Raw genomic sequence first — 24,994 nt, forward strand, 5'->3', positions numbered from 1 at the left:
ATGGTAGTTGCCAAGGGAATATAGACTTGTTTAACAGGTACAGAGTTTCAGTTTTATAAGGTGTAAATAGTTATGGAGCTGGATGGTGGTGATGTTTGCACATTATGAATGCATTTAATGCCACTGAACTCTACAGTTAAAATGGTTAAGATGGTACATTTTATGTTGTGTGTATTTTACCACAGTAAAAAAAGAAGAGATAATCACTGTTAAATAATGTTACATATTCAACTCAACTTGACAAATACTTACTGAGGGCCAACTAAAAGTTAGGCACTAGGAATATAACAGAATAGAACAAATATGGTCTCTATCTTCATGGAGTTTACTTATGGCCTGGCAATAAACACAGAAATTATTCTAAAAACTACTAGTGTAGTGAGTGCTATCAAAGGAGTATAGACTATATGCTTTACACATTTTAAAAACAAAAGGTGCATAGGAATAATCTTAAGAAAGCACGTTTCTCATTAATATTATTTCTAGGTATTTATTATTTTTAACCTATTGTAAGTGGAATCTTTTTCCATTACATTCTCTAATTTTTCCCCCTTTCCTCAAACAAGCTTGTGACATTGTGATACAATAAGAAATATGTATTTTGGTCTTCATCCACAGTTTTTAGCACACAGCTTCTAAAACCATGTAATTTCCTAAGTTATAAAGAGAGAGAATAAGGTATCTTTTCTTACTCATAACAAGCCCATTTCAACCATACCCGAGTTTGTATTAATGCAGTGACTTTTAGAAAGCCCCTAAGGTTGGGGATGGTTGCCAGAGTAATGAACCATGTGATTAGAGAGTTGGAACTTTCAGCACCCCCCCCCCCTTTGGGGAGGGGAAAGGGGCTGGAGGTTGAACTAATCACCAATGATTTAATCAGTCGTGTCTAAGTAAGGAGGCCTCCACAAAAACCCAAAAGGACGGGATTTGGGGAGCTTGTGTTGGTGAACATGTGGAGGTGCTAGGAGGATGTCACGCCCTGAGAGGGTGTGGAAGTTCTGCACCCCTTCCCCCCTACACCTCTTCCACCTGGCTGTTTCTGAGTTATTTCCTTTGTAATACACCAGTAATGTAATAAGTAAACTGTTTCTCTGAGTTCTGTGAGCCACTCTAGCAACTTAATCTAATTGAATCCAAGGAGCGGGCCGTGAGAATCTCCAATTTATATCCAGTTGGTCAGAAGCACAGGTAACTACCTGGGCTTTCAACTGGTATCTGAGGTGTATGTGTGACGGGGGCCAGTCTTGTGAGACTGAGCCCTTACCCTGTGGGATCTGACGCTAACTCCAGGTACACAGTGTCAGAACTAAACTGAACTGTGGGACACCCAGCTGGTGTCCACAGAGAATTGCTTGGTATGGGGAAAAAAAATCCCACACTTCTAGTCACAGAAGAGCCAGAAGTATGACTGTTGTATGTAGAAAAAAACAGAGGAGAGTTTTTTCCTTTACAGAGAGCTACCATCAATTTCTTCAGTATTGAAAAAACTGAAAGAATAACCTGGTTCCTAGACCCCCAAATCACTACTTTTAGTAAGACTAACAAATCAAACTGAATCCAAAAGGTAGAATTCGGGATCTATAAAGAGATTTTCAATTGAGTACTACAACCTATAAAAAGCATTTTACCTTCATTATAGGGCATTGGATTGCCAATCTTTAATCCAACTGCTTCAGCTGATTTCAAAACTTCTAACTCCATCAAAATAACTACTTTCCTACAAAGGCAAGTGAACAGAAACAAGTTAGAAAAAATAATTCAGAAGCCCTTCAAATGACAAGCTACTTAAAAAGCTTTCCCCTATTAATCATTTTGATAAAACTATTTCCCTTTGTCAACTGTTTTTCATTACTAAATAACTTGAGAAATATAAATATTTCCCTTAATCTTTCACTGCATCATTATCAAGGCTTTTTATGACTGCAGGGTTTTCATTTCTCATTGAGTCCCTTAATTAAAATGCATTGCTTTTATTGCATACCATATCTTCAAGGAGCAAACGACATGATAAGAATTTAGATTATTAAACACAAGAATATGTGGCACAACAAGAGACGATCTATTTTCAGAAACATACTTATCTAAACAATTACCTTTTCCCAGTGAAAACCAATATGACTGTAGATATTTTTAAAATGTAATTATTATCTAAGAACTGACAGTTTTTTGACCTATCTTTAACTCTCATTAAAACCTTTCAATAACTTCCCAAGGACCTTAGGCCAATAATAACAACCTTTCCCAAGCCTTCTGTTATACCCTTTTCTATAGCCACGATTTCTTTCCTTCAGATCACTTCTCTCAGGTTTAATTGATATATAGTTTAATTGTATGTTCATTATTTGATTATTTATTCATTTATATATATATCACATATTTTTAAGTATGTATTCATTATTTGACATTATCTGTTTCTCCTACTAGACTGTACTTTTAATGAATGCAGGTATCCTCCAGTGCTTAATGCACAGCTGGGCCATAGTTGTTACTCAATACACACTTGAATAAGAACATCACCATCAGGATGGTATTTTAAAGAGAACTGCAACATGAAGAATGAATTGGAGGGGAACACAACTGGAGGCAGGGAGACCAACAGAAGAGAGTAACTGATGGTGGCCTGAATTAGGGTATGGCAATAGAGACTTTAAAAAAGTGGATGGTTTGGAGCAATATTTAAGCAATAATAAACCCAACTTCATCGTGTTGTATTCTTTAAATGGTCTGAGTGCTGTATTTTGACATCCAATTGATCAGTCTGTGCTTCTTTTATCATGTTTTCATATGAAGGTTATATTATGTCAATAAAATAAGCTTGAAAATATTTGTTCCTGAAAATTAAGATACAGATTCCCTATAAAAACTGATATTTAGTGGTGGATATTTAACTACCTTCCAAAATTATCCAAATTACTCTAGAACATAGAAAAATGGAAGTCATCAATTATTTAGCATTACCCTAATACCAAAACCTAAGAGAAAACACACTAAAAAAAATCCACTAATTTTATCTTGTAATATATACCCTAAATAAAATATTAGCAAGATGAATCCAGCAGCACATCAAAAGAATACACCAATACTAACTTACAGAAAACACAGATGACAAGGACACATCATGACTTTATAGGGATACAATCAGCAAAATCCAGACTGTGGGAAACTACATGAAGACAAAGAACAAATGACCTGGTTTCTTCATTTTTTTTTTTTTGTGAGGAAGATTAGCCCTGAGCTAACATCTGTTACCAATCCTCCTCTTTTTGCTGAGGAAGATTGGCCCTGGGCTAACATCCGTGCCCATCTTCCTCTACTTTATATATGGGACACCTGCCACAACATGGTTTGATAAGCAGTTGCCTAGGTCTGTGCCCGGGATCTGAACCTGTGAACCCTGGGCCCCCGAAGTGGAGCGCACAAACTTAACCACTATGCCACCGGGCCGGCCCCTGACCTGGTTTCTTCAACAATTAACAGTAAGGGAGGAAAAAAGATGTGGAAGAGGAATCTACAGATTCAAAGAGACTTAAAAGAACTATCAACCTACTATAGTGTGAACTTGACTCTGGATCCTGATTCAGATAAATTATTTACACACACACAGACACAGACAAATAATTGGAAACTGAACGCTGATAGGATATTTGATATTTTAGGTGTAAAAACAGTACTTTTTTAAAAGAGCTCTTATCTTTTAAAGATATATATACTAAGATATTTATGGATGAAATAATATGATGTCTGAGATTTGCTTCAAAATTATAGAGGAGGGTCAGGGATGGCCCAGTGGCGTAGCGGTTAAGTTCACACGCTCTGCTTCGGCGGCCTGAGGTTTGCAGGTTCGGATCCCGGGCGTGGACCGACGCACCACTTGTCAACCCATGCTGTGGCGGCGTCCCATATAAAGTAGAGAAGATGGGCACAGATGTTAGCCCAGGGCCAATCTTCCTCACACACACACACAAAAATTATAGAGGAGGGTGGATGAGGGAGTCATATAGATAAAACAAGATTGGATACCAGGTGATAATTTGAAGCTAGATGATGGCATTCACATATCATATTCTTGAATGAAAGACTTAGTACCAAATACTATATAAATTTAATGCAATTCTTTGCATTCCAACAAGACTTTTGTTTGTTTTTTTGAACTTGACTATATAACTCTAGAATTTATATGGAAGAATACACATAAAAGTGTTAAAAATATTTGGAGGGGGGAATAAAAGAAGATATCACCTATAAGTTACTAAAATATTCTACAGATGATACGTTAACCAAAAACACTATGGCAGAAGTAATTATCTGTGTTGGTGAGGATGTGGAGAAACTAGAACCATCATACATTGCTAGTGGATATGTAAATTGGTATAGGCACTTTGGAAAACAGTCTGGTAGTTTCTCAAAAATTTAACCATGAAGTTACCATTTGACCCACAATTCCACTCCTAGATAGATATATATAATAAATGGAAACATGTCCACACAAAAACTTATATGCAAATGTCCACAGCATTATTCATAAACAGCAAAAAGGCAGAAACAACCTAAATGTTCAAACAAATGGATAAACAAAACGTGACACATCCACGCAAAGGAACATAATTTGGCCATAAAAACGAACGCCGTGCTGACACACGCTACAACATGGATGAACCTTGAAAACATTACGCTAAGTGACAGAGGCCAGTCACAAGGGATCATGTATTACATGATTTCACTTATATGAAATGTCCAGAATAAGCAAATCTAGAGACAAAAGTAGATTAGTGGTTGTCTAGGGCTGGGGAGGATGGGGAGTTTGGGGGTGACAGCTAAAGAGTACAGGGTTTATTTTTGCCAAAATCAATTGTGGTAATGGCTACACAACTCTGTGAATATACTAAAAACCATTTTATACTTCAAATGGATGGATCATATATGGCATGTGAATTATATCTCAATAAAGCTGTTACGAAAAAAAGAACAAAAAACTTCTACGGCACTGACACAGGAACAAACAGATCGATGGAGAAGATGACAAACTCAGAAAAGATTCAGATAAATGGAATACCAGTCTTTCTATATCTACTTTTGCCACCAACCATCAATTCTTCACCTAGCTATCAGAATAATCTTTTGGAAACTTTTTAAAACTTATTCCCCTGCTCAAAACTCTATGGCTTCCCATCACACTCAGAATAAAATCTAAACTCCTTACTGGGGCCTGAAGGCGCTCCATGATATCGGCTACCCATTTGGGAAAAATTAAGCTACATTCCTCCTTCATACCCTATATAAAAATCAACCTCAGATGAAGTAAAGTCCAGTTTAAAAATCCACAGAAGTGTCTGAAGAACTAAAAAATATTTTTATAACCTGGTCAGGAAGCTTCCTAAGCAAGATATAAAATTCAGAAGCCATAAATAAAGAAAAAAATGGACAAATTTGACTACATTTTAAAAAAATTCTTTAATTCCACATCACAAGACACCATAAATAGACTATGATAAAGCGGGATGAAATATTTGAAACAGGTAACAAAGTGTTAATCAATATTCCCGGTTTACAAAGAGCTCCCACACACAAAAAAGTATATAATAAAAAGCTATTCAGAGAAGAACTACCAATAGTCAATAAATATATGAAAAGACACTTGATCTCACTAATATGGAAATTTAAATTAAAATAATGATGATAGGCAATTACTTAAAAAATTAGTAATATGCAGTACATTGCAAGGTTAAGGGGAAAGAGGTATTTTTTTTTAAACAACAGCTTTATTGAGATATCATTCATATACCATAAGATTCACTCTTCAAAAGTATACTTCAGTGGTTTTTAGTATATTCACAGAGTTCTGCAACCATCACCACTACAGAATAACTTCAGAACATTTTTATCCCTCGGAAAGAAACCTTGTGCCCAATGGCAGTCATTGTCCATTCCCCCCACCCCTGGGAACCACTAACCTAACTTCTGTTTCTATGGATTTGACTATTCAGCAATGGGCACTCTTACACAGGTTCATGGGTATGTTAACTGGTATATTTTCTACAAGAGATGTCCTTTGACCTCCACAATACTAATTCTAGTAACCTACTCTTCAGAAATAATAGCATGAGCACGTAAAGATAAATGCACAAGGATGACTGCTAAAGTCTTATATGGACTAAACCTAAATGACCATCAATAAGGTAATGAGTAAATAAACTTGGACGTATACACACAGGTTCTCAGCAGAGGTAAGAAAGAATACAAGGCATGCCACCATGCTGAGATGGTGGAATAAGGCAAAGCCCACAGGAGTGGAATTCTATCCCTGACTGGAGAGAATGAAGCCCAAGTTTTTGTACGCAACCCCAGCAAAGCTCTCCGCCCTCTCCCATAAACACGTCCTAGAAGACAGAAAAGTGGACAAAAAGCACCACTCAAACATTCAAAGGTAGCCTGGAGTGGAAGATAACAGGTCCCACATGGAAAGGCTGGCAAGGAAATGTACCTAGCCAATGATGTCAGAGCAAATATGAAGTGTGGACAGAACTGTCCAATTAAGCATCAACAAGATAAAAAGAAATGACATAGCAACAATGCGACACACAACAGTGTATAAAAATAAAAGAAAGAGAGGAGGCAGAGACAAAGAATCCAATCTAGAAGAAAGCAGAAGCCAAGAAAGGGAATAATACTTCCCAAGAGTGGTTTGCAAAATAATTAAGACTAAGAATTCAATAAAATAAAAGTCGAAAGATGAGATAAAACAACAGATTGAGAAGAAAAGGGAGCTTGAAACGTTAAGGAAAAAAACTGAGAACAAAATTTATACCATTACACATCTATACTTAAATTATAAACATCAAGGAACAGAACAGAGAAAGCTAAAAACTGAACTACCACTGAGGCCAGCCTAGTGTTAAGTTGGGTGCGCTCTGCTTCAGCGACCTGGGTTTGGTTCCTGGGCGCAGACCCACACCACTCATCAGTGGCCATTCTGTGGCAGCGACCCACATACAAAATACAGGAAGATTGGCACAGATGTTAGCTCAGGGCAAATCTTCCTCAAACAAAAAGAGGAAGACTGGAGACAGATGCTAGGCGAATCTTCCTCAGCAAACAAAACAAAAACTGAACTACCATTATGTTGGAAATCTTGAGCTAATCCACTGCATGCATTAGAGAAAAGACTAAAGCAAACTGAAAACATATACGGAGGACAAAGTTATCCACAACATAGTAAAAAACTGGAGCTCAAATGAAATAGAAACAAGTAATAAGGAAGAACACACAGAAAAATTTCATTGAAAAGAAAGAACAGAATCTGCAGACTGAAAGGGCATGCATACCATGTACCAGGAAAAAAAAAAAAAAAAAAAGATAAGAACAACTGACATTGAGACATAGCCTGGTTAAGTTACTGAACTTGAAACATAGAGAAAGAATTCTTCCATCTAACCCACAGACTCCATTCAAGTTTCATCAGCTGTCTCAGTGACGTCCTTAACAGCAAAAGTATTCAGTCTAGGATCACTTGTTATATTTAATTATCATATCTCTTTAGACTCCTTCAATCTGGAACAGTTTCTCAGTCTTTTACATTCATGTCTGAGATTTGAAAATCAGAGACCAGTTATTTTGTAGAATATCCCTCAATTTACCTGAGGCTTCCTCATGAATGGATACAGAGAATGCATTTTGGCAAGAATATAATATAGTGATGCTGTGTTCTTCTCACTGTATCCTATATGGTAATACACTATTTCTATTTGTCCCATCACTGGTAATGTTAATGTTACTCATTAGAATAAGGTGCCATCTGCCAGGTTTCTCCACTGTAAAGTTGCCTCTTTTACTTTTACAATTAATAATTATATTATGGGGAATTACTTGAACTCTAAAAATAACCTGTTCCTCATCAACCACTTGCTTCAGCATCTGTGGTAGGCTGAATGACTCCCCAAAACACAGCCACATCCTAATCCCGGGAACCTGTGAATGTTACCTTATATGGCAAAAAGAGACTTTGCAGATGTGATTAAGCTAAGGATTGAAATGGCGAGATGATCCTGGATCATTCAATGGGCCCTAAAAGCAATCACATGTATCCTTACACCAGGGAAGCAGAGGCAGATCTGACAGAGAAGAGGAGGAGGTATTGTGACCACGGAGGCAGCGACAGGAGCGACATAGCCATAACCAAGGAATGCTAGCAAACACCAGAAGCTGAAAGAGGAAAAAGAATGCACTCTCCCATAGAGCTTCCAGAGGGAGTGTGGCCCTGCCCACAGCATGATCCCAGCCCAGTGACATTGATTTCAACTCTGACGTCCAGAGAGAATCATTTCTGTTGTTTTAAACCAACAAGTTTGTGGTAATACGTTCTAACAGCCACAGGAAACTTATGCAACACCTAATGATGTTTCCTGTATCAATTAATACTGTGATGGTTGCCAAATGGTGATTTTCTAATTTCATCATTCCTTCTACATTTGTTAGATGGCATTCTGTTGTAAGAAAAAGCTTTCTGTTCCCACCATGTATTCATTTATTCAGTATGGACTTAGGAATTCCTATTTTATTCACTAGGTTGCAATGTTACTATTTTTATTTATTTAGATTTTTAAATTGTCCTAGACTTGGCAAGCGTAAGACTCTGCAAGCCAGTTTCTCTGTCTTTTTGACATGGTCCCATCTCCCTCTGAGCACTTCTTTACCTTCTGGCACATTAAGATACTCCAGGTTCTTCTTGCAATTTCCAAGCCTGTAATAAGCCATCCTCCAAGAAGCCCTGCTTCCTTTTAGTGTAAAATAGCATTCAGAAACCAAGATCTGCGTGCTAAGTTGGCTCACAACTATTGAGGTGTTGCTGCTCCAAAGCCCTCTCAGTAGACAGTTCTAGGGAATACACATACACATAAACACACACACACACACACATGCACACAATATGTGTATACACATACACAATCCAGATCTGAATAAACATTTTTCCAAAGAAGACACACAGATGGCCAAGAGGTACATGAAAAGACGCTCTACATCATTAATCATCAGGGAAATGCAAATCAAGACTACAATGAGGTATCACCTCACATCTGTTATCAAAAAGACTAGAAATAACAAGTGTTGGCAAGGACGTGGAGAAAAGGGAACCCGTGCGCACTGTTGGTGGGAATGTAAATTGGTGCAGCCACTATGGAAAACAATATGGAGGTTCCTCAAAAATTAAAAATAGAACTACCATATAATCTAGCAATTCCACTTCTGTGTATTTATTTGAAGAAAATGAAAACACTAACTCGAAAAGATATAGGCATCCCCGTGTTCACTGAAGCATTATTTACAATAGCCAAGATATGGAAACAACCAAAGTGTCCATCAATGGATGAATGGATAAAGAAACTGTGGTGTGTATATACATACACACACATACATACAATGGAATATTATTAAGCTGCAAAAAAGAATGAAATCTTGCCATTTGCAACAACATGGATGGACCTTGAGGGTATTATGCTAAGTGAAATGAGTCAGACAGAGAAAAACAAATACCATATGATCTCACTTATATGTGGAATATAATAAATAAATAAAAAAAATAATAATAATAACCCAAGCTCACAGACAGAACAGATTGGTGGTTGCCAGAAGTGGTGGTGGGGGTGGGTGGGAGAAACGGGTGAATTGTTTTGTTTTTTTAGTTTAAATAAATTGAATAAAAATAAATAAATAAATAATATATAAAACAAACCAAATATTTATATCTATATTTATTTCTTTATCTTTCTACCTACATTTATACTCCTGTGCTACATAACGATGTTTCGGTCAACGATGGACTGCCTATATGATGGTGATCCCATAGGATTAGTACCACATAGCCTAGGTGTGTAGCAGGCTATATCATCTAGGCTTGTGTAAGTACACTCTATGATGTTCACATGATGATGAAATTGCCTAGCAACACATTTCTCAGAACATATCCTCATCATTAAGCATGACTGTACTGAAAGCCTTGACTTCACTCTGATACCTCCAATTCCAATCCAAAAGCAGAGATTTCTCCCTTGGCCAGCTCCCATTGCCCTCAATATATTTATTTACTATATCAGTTCCCCCACATGTAACCAATCTCCTATTGCCACCCACACTGCTGCATGCATGGACACTTTCCTGCCAATGCTTAGGTTCTAATACCTGGCTCTAGGCCACCACCACCCCATTACAAACAAGCACTCTCCTCTCCCTACTTGGGTTCTAACATCTCATGCTAGGCTGCCCCCACTCCCTGCACAGACACTCTCCTTATCCTGCTTGGACTCCCTTCTCACCCCATTCAATCTCCAACAACCTGCTGCTGTCCCCACACCCCCACACCTCTTCAGTTGTTCAGGATCCAACAGCACACAGACACCTGCCTCACCCTACTCAGGCTCTGATAACCCACACTGGGCCACAGCGACCCTCCCCCACGCATATTCACCTTATGTGCTCATGCTCCAACACCCTGTGCCAGCACACAAAGACACCCTCCTCACCTCGTTCGGGCTCTTGACACCTGGTTCCAGGTCACCACTACCGCCCCCTCCCCTGTGAACATCTACCTCGCTTGGCCCCACCTCATGGCTTTTGGACTGAACTATTCAGGAAGGAGGAGAGCAAAAACAGTATTGATATTATCATTCTACTATCAAAATTATTTCTATCTATCCACCAATCATTAATAAACATGTACTGTGAGATATCTGGAATGATGTTCACTAAATGATAATATAGTTATTTCTGGGTTGTTTGAATTTTGGACAATTTCCCCCTTTGTACCTTTTTTTCTTTGAATGGATTATACTATATGTCATTTTTATTAAAATAATCATATTCTCTCAAAAAACTGAATACACATAAAAAATAGAGCTCCAGATATATTCAAAGAATCACTGGTGAAAATTTTTAAATAGTGAAATGCTGTAGACAATTTAAATGTTAACTAAATTATGGTAAATGCTACAATGGCATACTAAGTAACATATGACAGAGGTATATCTAGGGACATGTAAAACTGATCAATATAAAGTTAAAAAAGGATATTATAAAACCATATCTATTATGAAGTTTAAAAATATATATATATATTCATAAAAAAATCTGGAAGGACATACAACAACATGTTAACAATAGTTATTTCTAGGCAGTGGGATTATAGTTATTTTTCTTTTTGTTTATACGAGTTTTGTAATTTATGTACATATTACTTGCATAATAAAAGTTGTTCTACAAAATATGACGAGAACACAAAATTCTATCAGGGTGAAGACACTACTACATGATACAGAGAAATACATAACTATTAACCTAGAATTCTATACCCAGTTAAACTAGTTCAACTGAGTCAAACATAGACAATTTTTGATGACAGAGATTTTTACCATTCACAAACTTTCCCTGTAAGAGCTGCTAAAAGACATTCTTCAGGAAAATGAAAACAGAACTAAACAGGAAGGAGTGTGACAAAAGAGGCCAAGGCAAGTTGACAAACTACGGGTGAATCTAAGTAAGCACTGACTGTAAGAAAATGAACTACAACTTGACATAGTAGGATCATTTTAAGATTTTTTTTTTATTTGGGAGGATGGTAAAGATACTGACCTACTTTATAATTTTTGTTAATTCGAATATGGATTTTTTTTTAATATGAGAGTAACTGCAAAGAAAACACAAATAGAATGTATAACTTCCAAACCAGTAGAAGAAAAAAAGAGAATTAAGGAAACTCAATCAATCCAAAACAAGAAAAGAGAAAAAAGTAAAGCAAGAACATGGTAAAAGCACAAAATTTAAGGAAAAAAAAATCAATTAAGCAGAATAAACTCATCAATTAAATCTCAAATTGAATTTTAAAACTATATCTGTCTAAGCTTAATAAGAGAAAGGTTGAAAGTTAAAAGAAAGATAACAATATATCAAACATAAATCAAAAAAGTTATTTGGAAATGTACAGATAATAATGTAACATACATTGATACACCCTTATTAAGACAGAAACGCTTGCCATATTTGCTTCTCATGTGTTTTGGTTGTGTTTTGTAATTGAAAACAAAAGATTTGAGAGAAAAATGGAATATAAAGCCTCTCCCGAACAAAAAATGCCGTATTTTAGCATTGGTTACCCGGGCCTGAATAACAGTTCTGTTCACCCTTCTATCTCTAGCATGCAGCATCTTGTAGAAACTCGACATACTTTATATTGGCTGAATAAGTATTTACTATGAAAGATTTGAGACTGCAAAAAAGGGGCAGTGTTACATAATTAATCACATCTTTCTTGGTCTAATAAGTGACCCCTTTTCATTAAAAGATACTTTAAGAGAGAATTATAAAAACAGTGCTTCTGAAGAGATTAGAAATAAAGAGTTCTGCATTCTGCTTTAATCTCCTGCTCTGAAATTTCCCATTTGTTTCCATATTTCTATCCCTTTGGTGCCATGTCTGAGTCACCTGAGTTCAGAACTCAATAGCTATAAATTCTTAGCTGAAAGCTCATCATTGCCTTTCTGATTCCTAATTAAATTCTGGCATCCAATGTACTTCTCTGTTCAAAAATTAGTCCCCATTCTACAATACAATAAAACAGAAAAAAAAACATCACATACCTTCCATCTTTCAGAGTGTTAACAATAAACCGGTTAATCTGGCAAATACAGTTGCTAGACAGTTTTTCTTCCTCAACAAGAGGGTTCAACTGTGTTGCCAACATGAAGGCTGAAAAGCACAGAGACTACTTTAGTTTCCAGAACATTTCAGTCGTGACAATCTGAAAGCTGATCACACCTATACTAGCAAAGAAAAGCAATGCCTTAAATATGTTCCTGAAATTAAAACTACTCAGACCTTGCATAGTGAAAAATAGTATTAATTTGCTGTGCATTAAACATCTGCTACTACTCTGAAGTGTAAGTATTTCTTCAGTGCCTCATATCATTTTTTCCATCATTCAGGTTTCATGACAAAGACTAAAAAATCTTTTCTAGGTCCTTCACCTTGTGACTAGAGATAGCAAGCATATATTCTGCAAATTCTCTCATTTCTCCCTTGTAAAGTTTCCAACACAGAAATAAAACCCCAAAAACGCAAGTATAGGACAGCTAACCCATCATATTCACTAAATGTCAATATCATCCTGAGGGAAATTAATAAAAAAAAACACAGAGCACCAGTTAGAGAAAATTAATTAAGCCAAGTGGCAGCTTTCCACTAGATCCAGTCTATTGTTAGAATGTTCTTTGTCAGCTGCAATTCTGTCTGAATGAAGTGCTTGGCCAAGCAAATATAGACTTCTGGAATGCCTCAAAATATTGCAATCAAAGTGTTGGATGTGCTTTTATTATTTAAATATAAATTCCTAGATTTATACATCATACTTACAGGATAGTGTGTTCAATCCATCACTCATAAGCAGTCGATAACGGGGTGGACTACTCCCTGTAGTAATGGCACGAATGTTCTAGGATAGAAAATATGATTCATTAGCCAGGTTGTCTGCCCAGTCTCCAGGGATAAGTAAACCTAAGTGGTAGGAGAGTGGGTCTGCCATTAGTTCAACACAAACTGAACTGCTTGCTCATTCTCTTGACACCTAAATCCAAGTCAAAGAAAATTGGATTTGATGATTCTCCCACCAACCTCTCTCCACCAACATTATTAAACATAACATACATGAGAATAAAATGAGTTGCCAATACTCTTGTGTTCTCTCTACCCTAAATCAAATTTGGTTGAAAATCCACTTTAAAATAATACATAACAGGGCCGGCCCCGTGGCTTAGCAGTTAAGTGTGCGCACTCCGCTACTGGCGGCCCGGGGTCGGATCCCGGGCGCACACCGACGCACCGCTTCCCTGGCCATGCTGAGGCCGCGTCCCACATACAGCAACTAGAAGGATGTGCAGCTATGACATACAACTATCTACTGGGGCTTTGGGAGGAAAAAAAAGGAGGAGGATTGGCAATAGATGTTAGCTCAGAGCTGGTCTTCCTCAGCAAAAAGAGGAGGATTAGCACGGATGTTAGCTCAGGGCTGATCTTCCTCACACAAAAAAAATAAAAAACACATAACTAAGCACCTAGTATACGCAAGATACTGTGTAGGAAACATGCTAAAAATACAAATGAAAAAAAAAATCTTTGCCCTGAAGGGACTTACAATTGGGGAGGAGACCGAGGCAGAGAGACATAAGAGAGGTGTGCATATAATGATACAGGCCAGAGCCAAGACTTTTATCCCAACTTGAAGGAAAGCAGAGGCAGCTTCTGAAAGAAGTGAATATGTAAACAAAGCCTTAAGATGACTGGCAGTGAGTTTTGGGAGGAACAGGGAGACCATCAGGCCCAGAATGTGCAGGTATGACTTAGGATTCTGCTTCTATTGATTTTTTAAAATTCCCACTCAAGTTTGAGAACCCCTTAAATGAATGATAGGGTTAATGGAGAATTTTAAGCAGACAAGTTCATTTTAGGCAGATGTCTCTGGAGGCCACATGTAAGGCAGATTTGACAAGACAAACCTCAGGGCAGGAAGACAAGTAAGGACAAGTAAAGACAAGTAAGCTCGCTTCCTCTCTCAGGGTCACAACACGGACTGGCCTATTTTTTGTGATGATGGAGAGAACTTCCTAAAGTGGACAAATCTGTATGTCCTCTGTCAAATGTAATTTATAATTACATATAAGTTTAAAAAATGTTTGACATAAAACATATGCAGGTACTCACAATGACTTGGAGGATGGGTTTTATGGATGTATCTCCCTGTTGCATTATGGCCTGAAAGAGTAAAAACAGATTCTTGTGAGATATGCACTCAAATCATGATTAGAATTTAACATATTTTTACAGTTTGGTATTTGGAATAAACCACAGATAATATTACCAAAAGAGCCTTTTTGGAGCATATCATTTGAAAACCTAAAGTTTTATCACTCTGGACAATCATAAAATCATAAAAGTGGGAGACATGCCTACTGACAAGGATACACTGACTACATCTAAAACACTGGCACAGGGCCGGCATGGTGGCTTAGCGGTTAAGTGCGCGCGCTCCGCTACTGGCAGCCTGGGGTTCGTATCCCCGGCGCGCAAGACGCACCGCTTACCCGTCCATGCTGAGGCCGCGTCCCACATACAGCAACTAGAAGGATGTGCAACTACGACATACAACTATCTACTGGGGCTTTGGGGGGAAAAAAAGAGGAGGAGGACTAACAATAGATGTTAGCTCAGAGCCGGTCTTCCTCAGCAAAAAGAGGAGGATTAGCACGGATGTTAGCTCAGGGCTGATCTTCCTCACACACACACAAAATAATAAAATAAAATACTGGCATCACACATACTCATTATTTATAACAGCACATTCATTTCCCTAGAGTGCCCATTAATAGAAAATTAGATAAATAAGTACGGTAAATTCTTAAAACAGAATATTATGCAATCTTAAGAATATGTTTATATAACACTGGTTGCCTCTTGTGAGAGGAACTGCATGAGTGGAGGACACATGTGGGAGGCAGACCTAGCACTGAATCCTCTTTTATACCTTTTGAATATTAATCTCATGACTCTATTAGCAATTATAAAAATAATTTCTAAAAAAAAAATGGAACAATTATCAATCAGGCTTTTAGTTTGTTTCTTAAAAGCCATCACATAAAGGTAACCATCAGAAAAACTAACAGTAGTTAAAACTGGTTGTCTGACCTCTGCGTTTGCCCATGCTGAAATAAATGAAACCAGACTAGTTTTTTGAACTATAAACTAAAAACTGGACAAAATTATACAAACTCTTTTTAAATACCGGACAACAGGTAGAACAAGAGGGTGATCCCTGAAAGAAGGAAAACAAGTGAGGGGAGCCCTACAATCACACTGGCTTTCAGCACAGGGACACTTTTGGACCACAGTGCAGGGAAGGGAACCAGAAGAACACGGCAGTCCTGTTGAGCACAGATCAGAGTTCAAGGAGGTGAGTTAGTTGGATTTCACGGATGCAGAGTCTCAGAGAGGAGGGAGCCACTCAGAGAAAGAGCTTCAATGACCTATACAGGGGTTCCCTTGAGTCTTTAGCTAAATTCAAAGTTGTGCATACACAGAATGAGATTCCACAAAGCCAGGCAAAGAATAAGTATTAGAGAGCTATAAACTGAAAAATTACTGGAGCGCACAAGGCTAGAACACATTTGAGTTCCAATCACCCAGAGTGGAGAGAACTTTATAATAAACACCTGGAGCATTCAGTAGAGACCCCAAAAAGGCCATGCTTGAGAAACAGGACTAAACCAGACCCAAAGTAAAAGCTACTTTAGACCTACTCCAGTCTCAAAGGGATCAGCTGATCTGCAAGTAAATTAACAGTCTGCCATAACGACTCAATATTCTTTAAAGAAATATACATAATCCAGACACTGAATAATGTAATATTCATCATGTCCAGTATCTAGTCAAAAATTACTAGACAAAATATTATTTGAAGGTAGACATGATAAGTTAAAGATGTATGTTACAACCTTGAAGCAGCAGTTCTCAAATTGGAATCTGAGGGCCCCAGATCTTTTCAGGGGGTTCATAAGTTCAAGACTATTTTCATTATCATAAACAAGATTTTGCCCTTCTCCTTCTCATTCACTTAATACAATAAAAAATTGGCTGAATGACTAATAAAACCTTATACTATTAACACTGATTAATGTCTGCTGGATGAAAAGTCAGTAAAAGAAATCACAGCAGAGCCACTTTCTAAAGATACAGCAACTAGCTGAATTAAAGAACAAGATATAGCATCAAGATTGAGTTAATATCTCTTCTGCAGAATTCTACTTGTGCCTTACAAATGGATAGATCTAAGATGTGGCTGGACTTGCTGTTTTCCTTGTATTCGTCTGGAATCAGCACTAACTAATCATCTAGTAAGATCTTTCATGTGAATGCTTGACAACAAACAAATTATACTGAAATATTCAAAGTGTTGAATTACTTTCTGAAACTCCTGGTTTATCCTGGAACAGCTGTGTTGACATTTGCACTGATAGTACAAAGCAGAGTAGGTAAAACTACTGGTGCCTTAGCATAGTTACTATACTAGTAGTAACTGTATTCTTCACTGCCTTGAACATACGGGAATGGGGGTCACTAGAGAAAGAACACTGAAGAAGTAAAATTATTTATTACATTAAGTCTTAACCCTTGATTACAAAATTTTTTTAACATTCTATGTAACAATATGGAAGTATGCAAAAAGTACTTTTGCTGCATACTGAAATATGGCTATTGCCTCAAGGAAAAGCACAAGTACAATCGTTTGAGTTGTGAGTTGAACTAGCTACTGTTTTCATGGAACATCATTTTTACCGGAAAGCGCAAATTACACAGTATGGTTCTTCAGACTTGGGAATTTAGTAGATATTTTCTCAAAAATAAACCAAGTGAGCCTGTTTTCAAGGAAAACAACAGTATCTGTCACCAATAAAAGAGTTTTATAGTGAAAATCAGAACTGTTAAAAACTTGTATTCACCAACCATGAGCTCTACAGCTTCCCAATACTTACAGACTTCTGATTAAATCAGTGGTGATAAGTGTGAATTATTGTTATATAACAAAATATATCAACATTGGAAGATCTGCATAATGCAATGAACCAATATTTTCCAAATGACCAATGCAACATGTTACAAATAATGCATAGGTAAAAGATTAATTTGAAGTGCAAGATAGACCAATTCTACATTCCAACTAACCTTTAAGAAACTTCTGATGTAGTATTTAAGGTAAATTGTTTTTCTATTCAAAACACTTCTGACACCAAACGTGTGGATTTTCCACATGAAGCAATTCTCTGCAGAAACCAACTGGGTGTCCTACAAGTCAATTCAATTCCGACACTAACTACCCAGAGTTAGTGTAGACCCATAGGTTGAGAGCTCAGTCCCACAAGACTGTCCATGCCCACTTCAGACATCAATCTCAAGTAGTGGGTCCCCAGGTTACCCACACTTCTGTTCAACTTGGCTACAAACTGGGGGTTCCCACAACCCCTTCCTCAGGCTCACAGAACTCAAGAATACACTTTACTTAGTATTACTGGTTTATTATAAAAGATATTATAAAGATACAAATGAACAATCAGATGAAGAGGTACACAAGGAAAGATCTGGAAGGGTCTGGAGCACAGGAGATTCTGTCCCTGTGGAGTTTGGGGTGCACCACTCTCCCAGCGTGTAGATGCATTCACCAACCCAGAAGCTCTCTGAACCTTGCTGTTTAGGGTTTTTTTTTGAAGGCCCCATTTCATAGGCATGATTGATTAAATCATTGGCTGTTGGTGATTAGCTCAATCTTCAGCCTCTGGGGGGTGGGGGGAGGGGATGGTTTCCAGCTGAAAGTTTCAACCCTCTAATCACATGGTTGGTTCCCCTGGCAATCAGCCACCATTCCGAAGCTATTTTGGGGTCCACCAAGAGTTACCTCATTAAGGTAAACTCAGGTATGGTTGAAAGGGGCTTATTATGAATTAAAAAACAGCTCCTCCCACCTATATCATTCAAGAAATTCCAAGGGTTTTAGGAGCTCTATGTGAAAAACTGGATAAAGACCAAATATATATTTATTACATTATAATATCACAAGGATCAAAAACGAAGCCTGAAAAGGCTATTAAAATACTCCTCCTTCTTCCAGCTACATATCTGAGTGAGGTCAGATTTCCTTCACATAGTTCAACCAAAAAAACGTATATCAACATACTGAACACAGAAGCTGATATGTAAATATGTCATGTCTTCTAGTAAGCCCGATACTAAAGCAAATGTGCAAAAACGTAAAACAATGTCACTTTTCTATTTGTTTTGAAACACATAGCTGTTTTCCATAAAACACGTTATTTATGTTAACTCATTATTTTAAATGAATAATATTTTGAAAATCTCAGTTATAATTTCAAATATGGTAAGGTAGATATAACCCACCAAAAAAAAAGCTCTTGGGGGGGGCCCCAATGATTTTCAAGAGTGTAAAAGTATTCTAAGATCACATTTGAGAACAACTCAAATGTTTCAGACTGAACATTTGTGTGTCGTTGTGTCTGTCCCCCACCATCCTGTCCCGTTCCGCCATTCATATGTTGAAGCCCTCACTCCCAATGTGATGGTATTAGGAGACAGAGACTTTGGAGTGGGGCTTTAATTAGTTTTAGCTGAAGTCAGAAAGGTGGCGCGCCCATAATGGGATTAGTGCCCTCATAAGAAGAGGAAGAAAGACCAGAGCTCTCTCTCTCTCCACATAAAGAAGAGGTCGTGTTAGCACACAGTGAGGTGTCAGCTGCCAGCCAGGAAAACAGCCCTCACCAGAACTGAATCTGCTGGCACCTTGATCTTGGATTTCCCAGCCTCTAGAATTTTGAGAAATAAATCTGTTGTTTACACCACTCAGTCTATGGTATTTTGTTACAGCAGTCCAAGCTAAGACACACTGCCCTAAAGCAATCATCAAAAAAGGAAAGCAAAAGTTTAGTTAATTATGGAAATCAATTTGAATCATCAAATAATGGAAATAAATATGAATCATTAAAAAAAATACTCAAATAATCCAAAAGTCAGGAAAAGCTAAAAAAAAAAAAAAGAAACAGGGCCGGCTCCGTGGCTTGGTGGTTAAATGCACGCGCTCCACTGCTGGCGGCCCGGGTTCGGATCCCGGGCGCGCACAGACGCACCGCTTCTCCAGCCACGCTGGGGCCGCATCCCACATACAGCAACTGGAAGGATGTGCAACTATGACATACAACTATCTACTGGGGCTTTGGGGCGGAAAAAATAAATAAATAAAAAAATCTTAAAAAAAAAAAATGCAGCCTGGCTTAAAAAAAAAAAAGAAACAACAAAGAATAGATGAGACAAATAGTAAACAAGTAGCAAAATGAAGAACTTAAACCCAAACATGTAATTATATTAACTGTAAATAGTTCAAGTACTCCAATTAAAAGACAGAAATTGTCAGGCCGGCTCCGTGGCTTAGCGGTTAAGTGCGCACGCTCTGATGCTGGCGGCCCGGGTTCGGATCCCGGGCACGCCCCAAGGCACCACTTCTCCGTCCAACCCGAGGCCGAGTCCCACGTACAGCAACTAGAAGGATGTGAACCTATGACATACAACTATCTACTGAGGCTTTGGGGGGAAAAAAAATGAATAAAAAAAAAAAAAGACAGAAATTGTCATAATAAATAAGAAAGACCCAATTATTTGCTGTCTACAAGAAATGTACTTCAAATATAAAAAGACAGGTTAAAAATAAAACATTGGAAAAACGTGTATCCTTAATAGCAGGAAAAGTAGACTTCAGGACAAGGAATATTACCAGGGATAACAAAGGACATTTCATAACAATAATAGGGTTGATTCCTGAAGAAGACACAACAATGATAAATGTGTGCACATAACAATAGAGTTTCAAAACACATGAAGCAAAAATTGACAGAATTAAAAAGAGAAACAGGCACATCCACCATTATAATTGGTGATTTCAACATTCTTCTCTCACTAATAGATAGTGCAAATAGACCAAAAAAAAAAAAAAAGGAAAGAAATAGGAGACAAAACTATCAACCAATTTCACCTAATTAGATCATCTAATAATCGCAGAACACATTCTTTTAAATGCACCTGGAACATTTCCATCAAGACAGTCCATATGTGGGCTGGCCCCGTGGCTTATCAGTTGGGTGTGCACGCTCTGCTACTGGCAGCCCGGGTTCAGATCCTGGGCACGCACCGACGCACTGCTTCTCCAGCCATGCTGAGGCCATGTCCCACATACAGCAACTAGAAGGATGTGCAACTACGACATACAACTATCTACTGGGGCTTTGGGGAAAAAGAGGAGGATTGGCAATAGATGTTAGCTCAGAGCCGGTCTTCCTCAGCAAAAAGAGGAGGATTAGCACGGATGTTAGCTCAGGGCTGATCTTCCTCACACACAAAAAAAGATAGTCCATATGCTGGATCATAAAACAAGTCTCAATAAATGTTAAAAGACTGAATTTATAGAGTATTTATCCGACCACATTGGAATTGAACCAGAATAATCAATAACAATATAATATCTAGAAAACCTCCAAATACTTGAAAGTTAAACAACAAACTTCTAAACAACCCATCTACTGAAGAAGAAATCACAAGAGAAATTAGAAAGTATTACTAACAGAATGAAAATGAAAATAGAATCTATCTAAATTGGTGGGATGTAGCCAGAGCAACACTGAGAGGGAAAACTATAGCTTTAAATTCTTACATTAGAGAAGAGAAAAGGTCCAAAATCATTTATCTAAACTTCCACCATAAGAAGCCAGAAAAAGAATAAATCAAACCCAAGTATGTATAAGGAAGGAAATAATAAAAGAACAAAAACCAATGAAATAGTAAATGGATAAACAATAGGAAAAAAGCAATTGAACCAAAAGCTGGTCCTTCGAAAAGATCAATAAAATTGATAAAACCTCTAGCCAGTCTGGTCAAGAAAAATAAAACATATTCTCAACATCAGGAATGAAAAAGGCATCACTATGAATCCTATATATACATTAAGGAGATAATAAGAGAATATTAGGAACAACTTTATGAAATAACTTAGATTAAATGGATAAGTTCCTTGAAAAATACAAATTAAGAAAACTGATAGCAAATGCAGAAAATCTACATACTTCTATATCTATTAAAGAAATTGAATTTATAACTTAAAATGTTCCAACAGAGGAAACTCTAGTCCAGATGGCTTTACTGGTAAATTTTATCTAACATTTAAGGACAAAAGAAATACCAATCTTGCATAAATTCTTTCAGGAAATGGAAGAGAACTTTTCAAATCATTTTATGATGTTAGGTTTACTCTGATAGAAAAAACAAAGTCATTCTAAGAAAGAAAAACCTGTACACTACTCATGAACATAGATGCAAAAATCCTCAACAATGTATTAGCAAACGAAATCTAGCACTATATAAAATGGGTATAATATGTCATCATCAGGTGAGGTTTATCCCAAGAAGGCAAGGTTTACTCAACATCCAAAAGTCCATCAGTGTAATTTGTCACATTAACAGAATAAAGAAGAAAAACCACCATCATCTCAATAGATGCAGAAAAAGCATCTGACAAAATTCAACACTTATTCATTATAAAAAGTCTCAGCAAACTAGGAATAGAAGAGAGGCTTAAACTGATAGCAGGCATCTACCAAAAAGTCTAGTTGTCATCATACTCAATGGCAAAAGACTGAAAGAGTTCCCCCTAAAATCAGGAACAAGACAAGGATATAGCTCTCATCACTTTTTTTCAATATAGTATTAGAGCTCCTCACTAATGCAATAAGGCAAGAAAAAGAAATAAAGGCATAAAGACTGAAAAGGAAGAAATAAAACTATCTTTATTTGCAGATGAAATGATCACGTACACAGAAAATTCTAAGGAATCTACAAAAACCTACTATGTCAATTTAGCAAGTTTGCAGGATACCAGGTTAATATGCAAAAATCAATTGTATTTTTATATACTACCAACAAACAACTGGAAAATGAAACTTTAAAAAATACTATTTTAGGGGCCAGCCCCATGGCGTAGTGGTTAAGTCTGGCACGCTCTGCTTCAGCAGCCTGGGTTCGTGGGTTCAGATCCTGGCTGTGGACTTCCACCACTCATCAGCCATGCTGATATATATCCACCCACATACAAAGTGGAGGAACTTTGGCACAGATGTTAGCTCAGTGCTAATCTTCTTCAAGCAAAAAATAAAAAGAGGAAGATTGGCAACAGATGTTAGCTCACAGGTAATCTTCGTCAGCAAAAAAAAAAAAAAAATTTTAATACCATCAAAAGTAAAATAAATACCTAGTGTAACAATACATGTACAAGACCTGCACACTGAAAAGTACAAAACACTGAGAGAAATTAAAGAAAACCTAAATAGGGGACAGTCCCCTGGCGTAGCAGTTAAGTGCACGCACTCCACTGCTGGCAGCCAGGGTTTGGATCCTGGGCGCACACAGACGCACCGCTTGTCAGGCCATGCTGTGGCGGCGTCCCATATAAAGTGGAGGAAGATGGGCACGGATGTTAGCCCAGGGCCTATCTTCCTCACCAAAAAAAAAAAAAAAGAGGAGGATTGGCATGGATGTTAGCTCAGGGCTGATCGTCCTCATCAAAAAAAAAAAAAAAGAAAAAGAAAACCTAAATAAATGAGAGATATACCAAGTCCATGGTTTGAAAGACTCAATGTCTGTAAGACGTCAATTGACCCCAAATCGATTTATAAATACAATGTTCTATCAATCAAAATCCCATCAGGCTTTCTTTATCAGAAACTGACAAGCTAATTCTAAAACGTATATGAAAGTACAAAGAACCTAGATTCAGTAAAACAATTTTGAAAAAGAATGAAGCTGGGGAATTTACACTATCCAATTTCAAGACTTACTATAAAACTACAGTTATGAAGACAATACGGTATTGGTCTAAGCATCAACATATAGAGCAGTGGCAGAATAGACATTCCAGAAACAGACCCACACATATATAGATTAATTTTTATCAAAGGTAACAAACAATGTTATTCAACGGAACACTATAGTCTTGACAACAAATGGTGCTAGAACAACTGAATACTTCATGGGAAAAAAATGATCCATACACAATACATAAAAAAATAAACTTGAAATGGATTACAGACCTGAATACAAACTAAAACTATAAAACTTCTAGAATAAAACACAGGAGAAAAGATTTGTGACCTTGGGGTAGGCAAAGATTTCTTAGGACACAAAAACACGATTCAGAAAAGGAAAAAAAAAATAAAGTGGACTTCATCAAAATTTAAAACTGTTCTTCAAAAAAACACCATTAAAAGAATGAAAAGGCAAGCCTCAGATTGGGAGAAAACTTATGTAATGCTTGTTATTTAACAAAAGACATATCCAGATTAAATAAAGAATTCTTACAACTAATTAATAGGAACACAACCCAATTTTTAAAATTTTACCAAATACAAATTAAAACCACAGTCAGATACCACTACACATTCACTAGAATAGTTAAACTGACAAAACTAAGCGTTGGTGAGGATTTGGAGCGACTAGAACTCTCATAACTACTTTGGAAAACAGTTTGGCAATTTCTTATAAAGATAAACATTCAGTTACCATATGACCCAGCCATTTCACTCCTAGGTATTTATCCCAGAGGAATGAAAACATATTTCCACAAAAAGACTTGTATATAAATGTTCATAGCCTCCTCACTCATAATAGCCAAAAAATGAAAATAACCCAAATGTTCAACAACAATAGGGAAATACACAAATTGTGTTTTCTCATACAATGGAATACTACTCAGCATTAAAAAGGTGCAAACCACTGAAATAACATGGATAAACCTCAAAAAACATTTTGCTGAGAGAAAGCCAGACACAAAAGGGTACCTATTATTTGATTCCACTTATATGAAGTTTTAGAACAGTCAAAACTAACTTAAAGAGATAGACACCAGAACCCAGAGCAGTGGTGCCTGGGAATGAGCAGGGGATGGGGAAGCAGCAGGAGACTGGGGTGGTGTGGTTACAGGAGTATATACAACAAACTGCACACAGTTTGATGAGTTTTTATTATATGTATTCATCATATGTATTATAGTTTTTATTACAGGTAAATCAAACTGAACTTCAATAAACATGATTTTAAAAAGTAGCTGTTTCTAGGGAACAGAACTGGGGCAAGGTGGGGCAGTGGGTCAGTAACTTCATCAAACACCTTTCTGTTCTATTTGATTTGAAAACCGCATGCAAGTATTACTTTATTATTCTTTTTAATTTGTGTCATCATTAATAGTGAATATAAGATTTACTCTTCTAGGACATATAGCATGATATGTACACTTGAGACAAAACTGCCTTAACTTTCCCAAACTAACATTGCTAACAGAAATACAAAGCAAAAGAAT

The 24,994-nt window shown here is 37.1% G+C and overlaps 1 protein-coding gene across 2 annotated transcripts in view; it reads right to left on the reverse strand.

Annotated features, from left to right (window-relative positions):
* The window catches only part of RPA1 (replication protein A1), a 62,587-nt gene that overhangs the window by 35,078 nt on the left and 2,515 nt on the right, over positions 1-24,994 (reverse strand). For both annotated transcript variants that reach the window (XM_058560117.1, XM_058560116.1), the window contains exons 2-5: positions 14,743-14,793; positions 13,399-13,477; positions 12,627-12,735; positions 1,632-1,720 (exon numbers count right to left, since the gene is read on the reverse strand). In XM_058560117.1, the coding sequence (XP_058416100.1) occupies positions 1,632-1,720; positions 12,627-12,735; positions 13,399-13,477; positions 14,743-14,793 (328 nt within the window). The remainder of the gene's footprint in view (positions 1-1,631; positions 1,721-12,626; positions 12,736-13,398; positions 13,478-14,742; positions 14,794-24,994) is intronic.

This window comes from Diceros bicornis, chromosome 18 (genome assembly GCF_020826845.1).
Source record: "Diceros bicornis minor isolate mBicDic1 chromosome 18, mDicBic1.mat.cur, whole genome shotgun sequence".
NCBI classification, from domain to species: domain Eukaryota; kingdom Metazoa; phylum Chordata; class Mammalia; order Perissodactyla; family Rhinocerotidae; genus Diceros; species Diceros bicornis.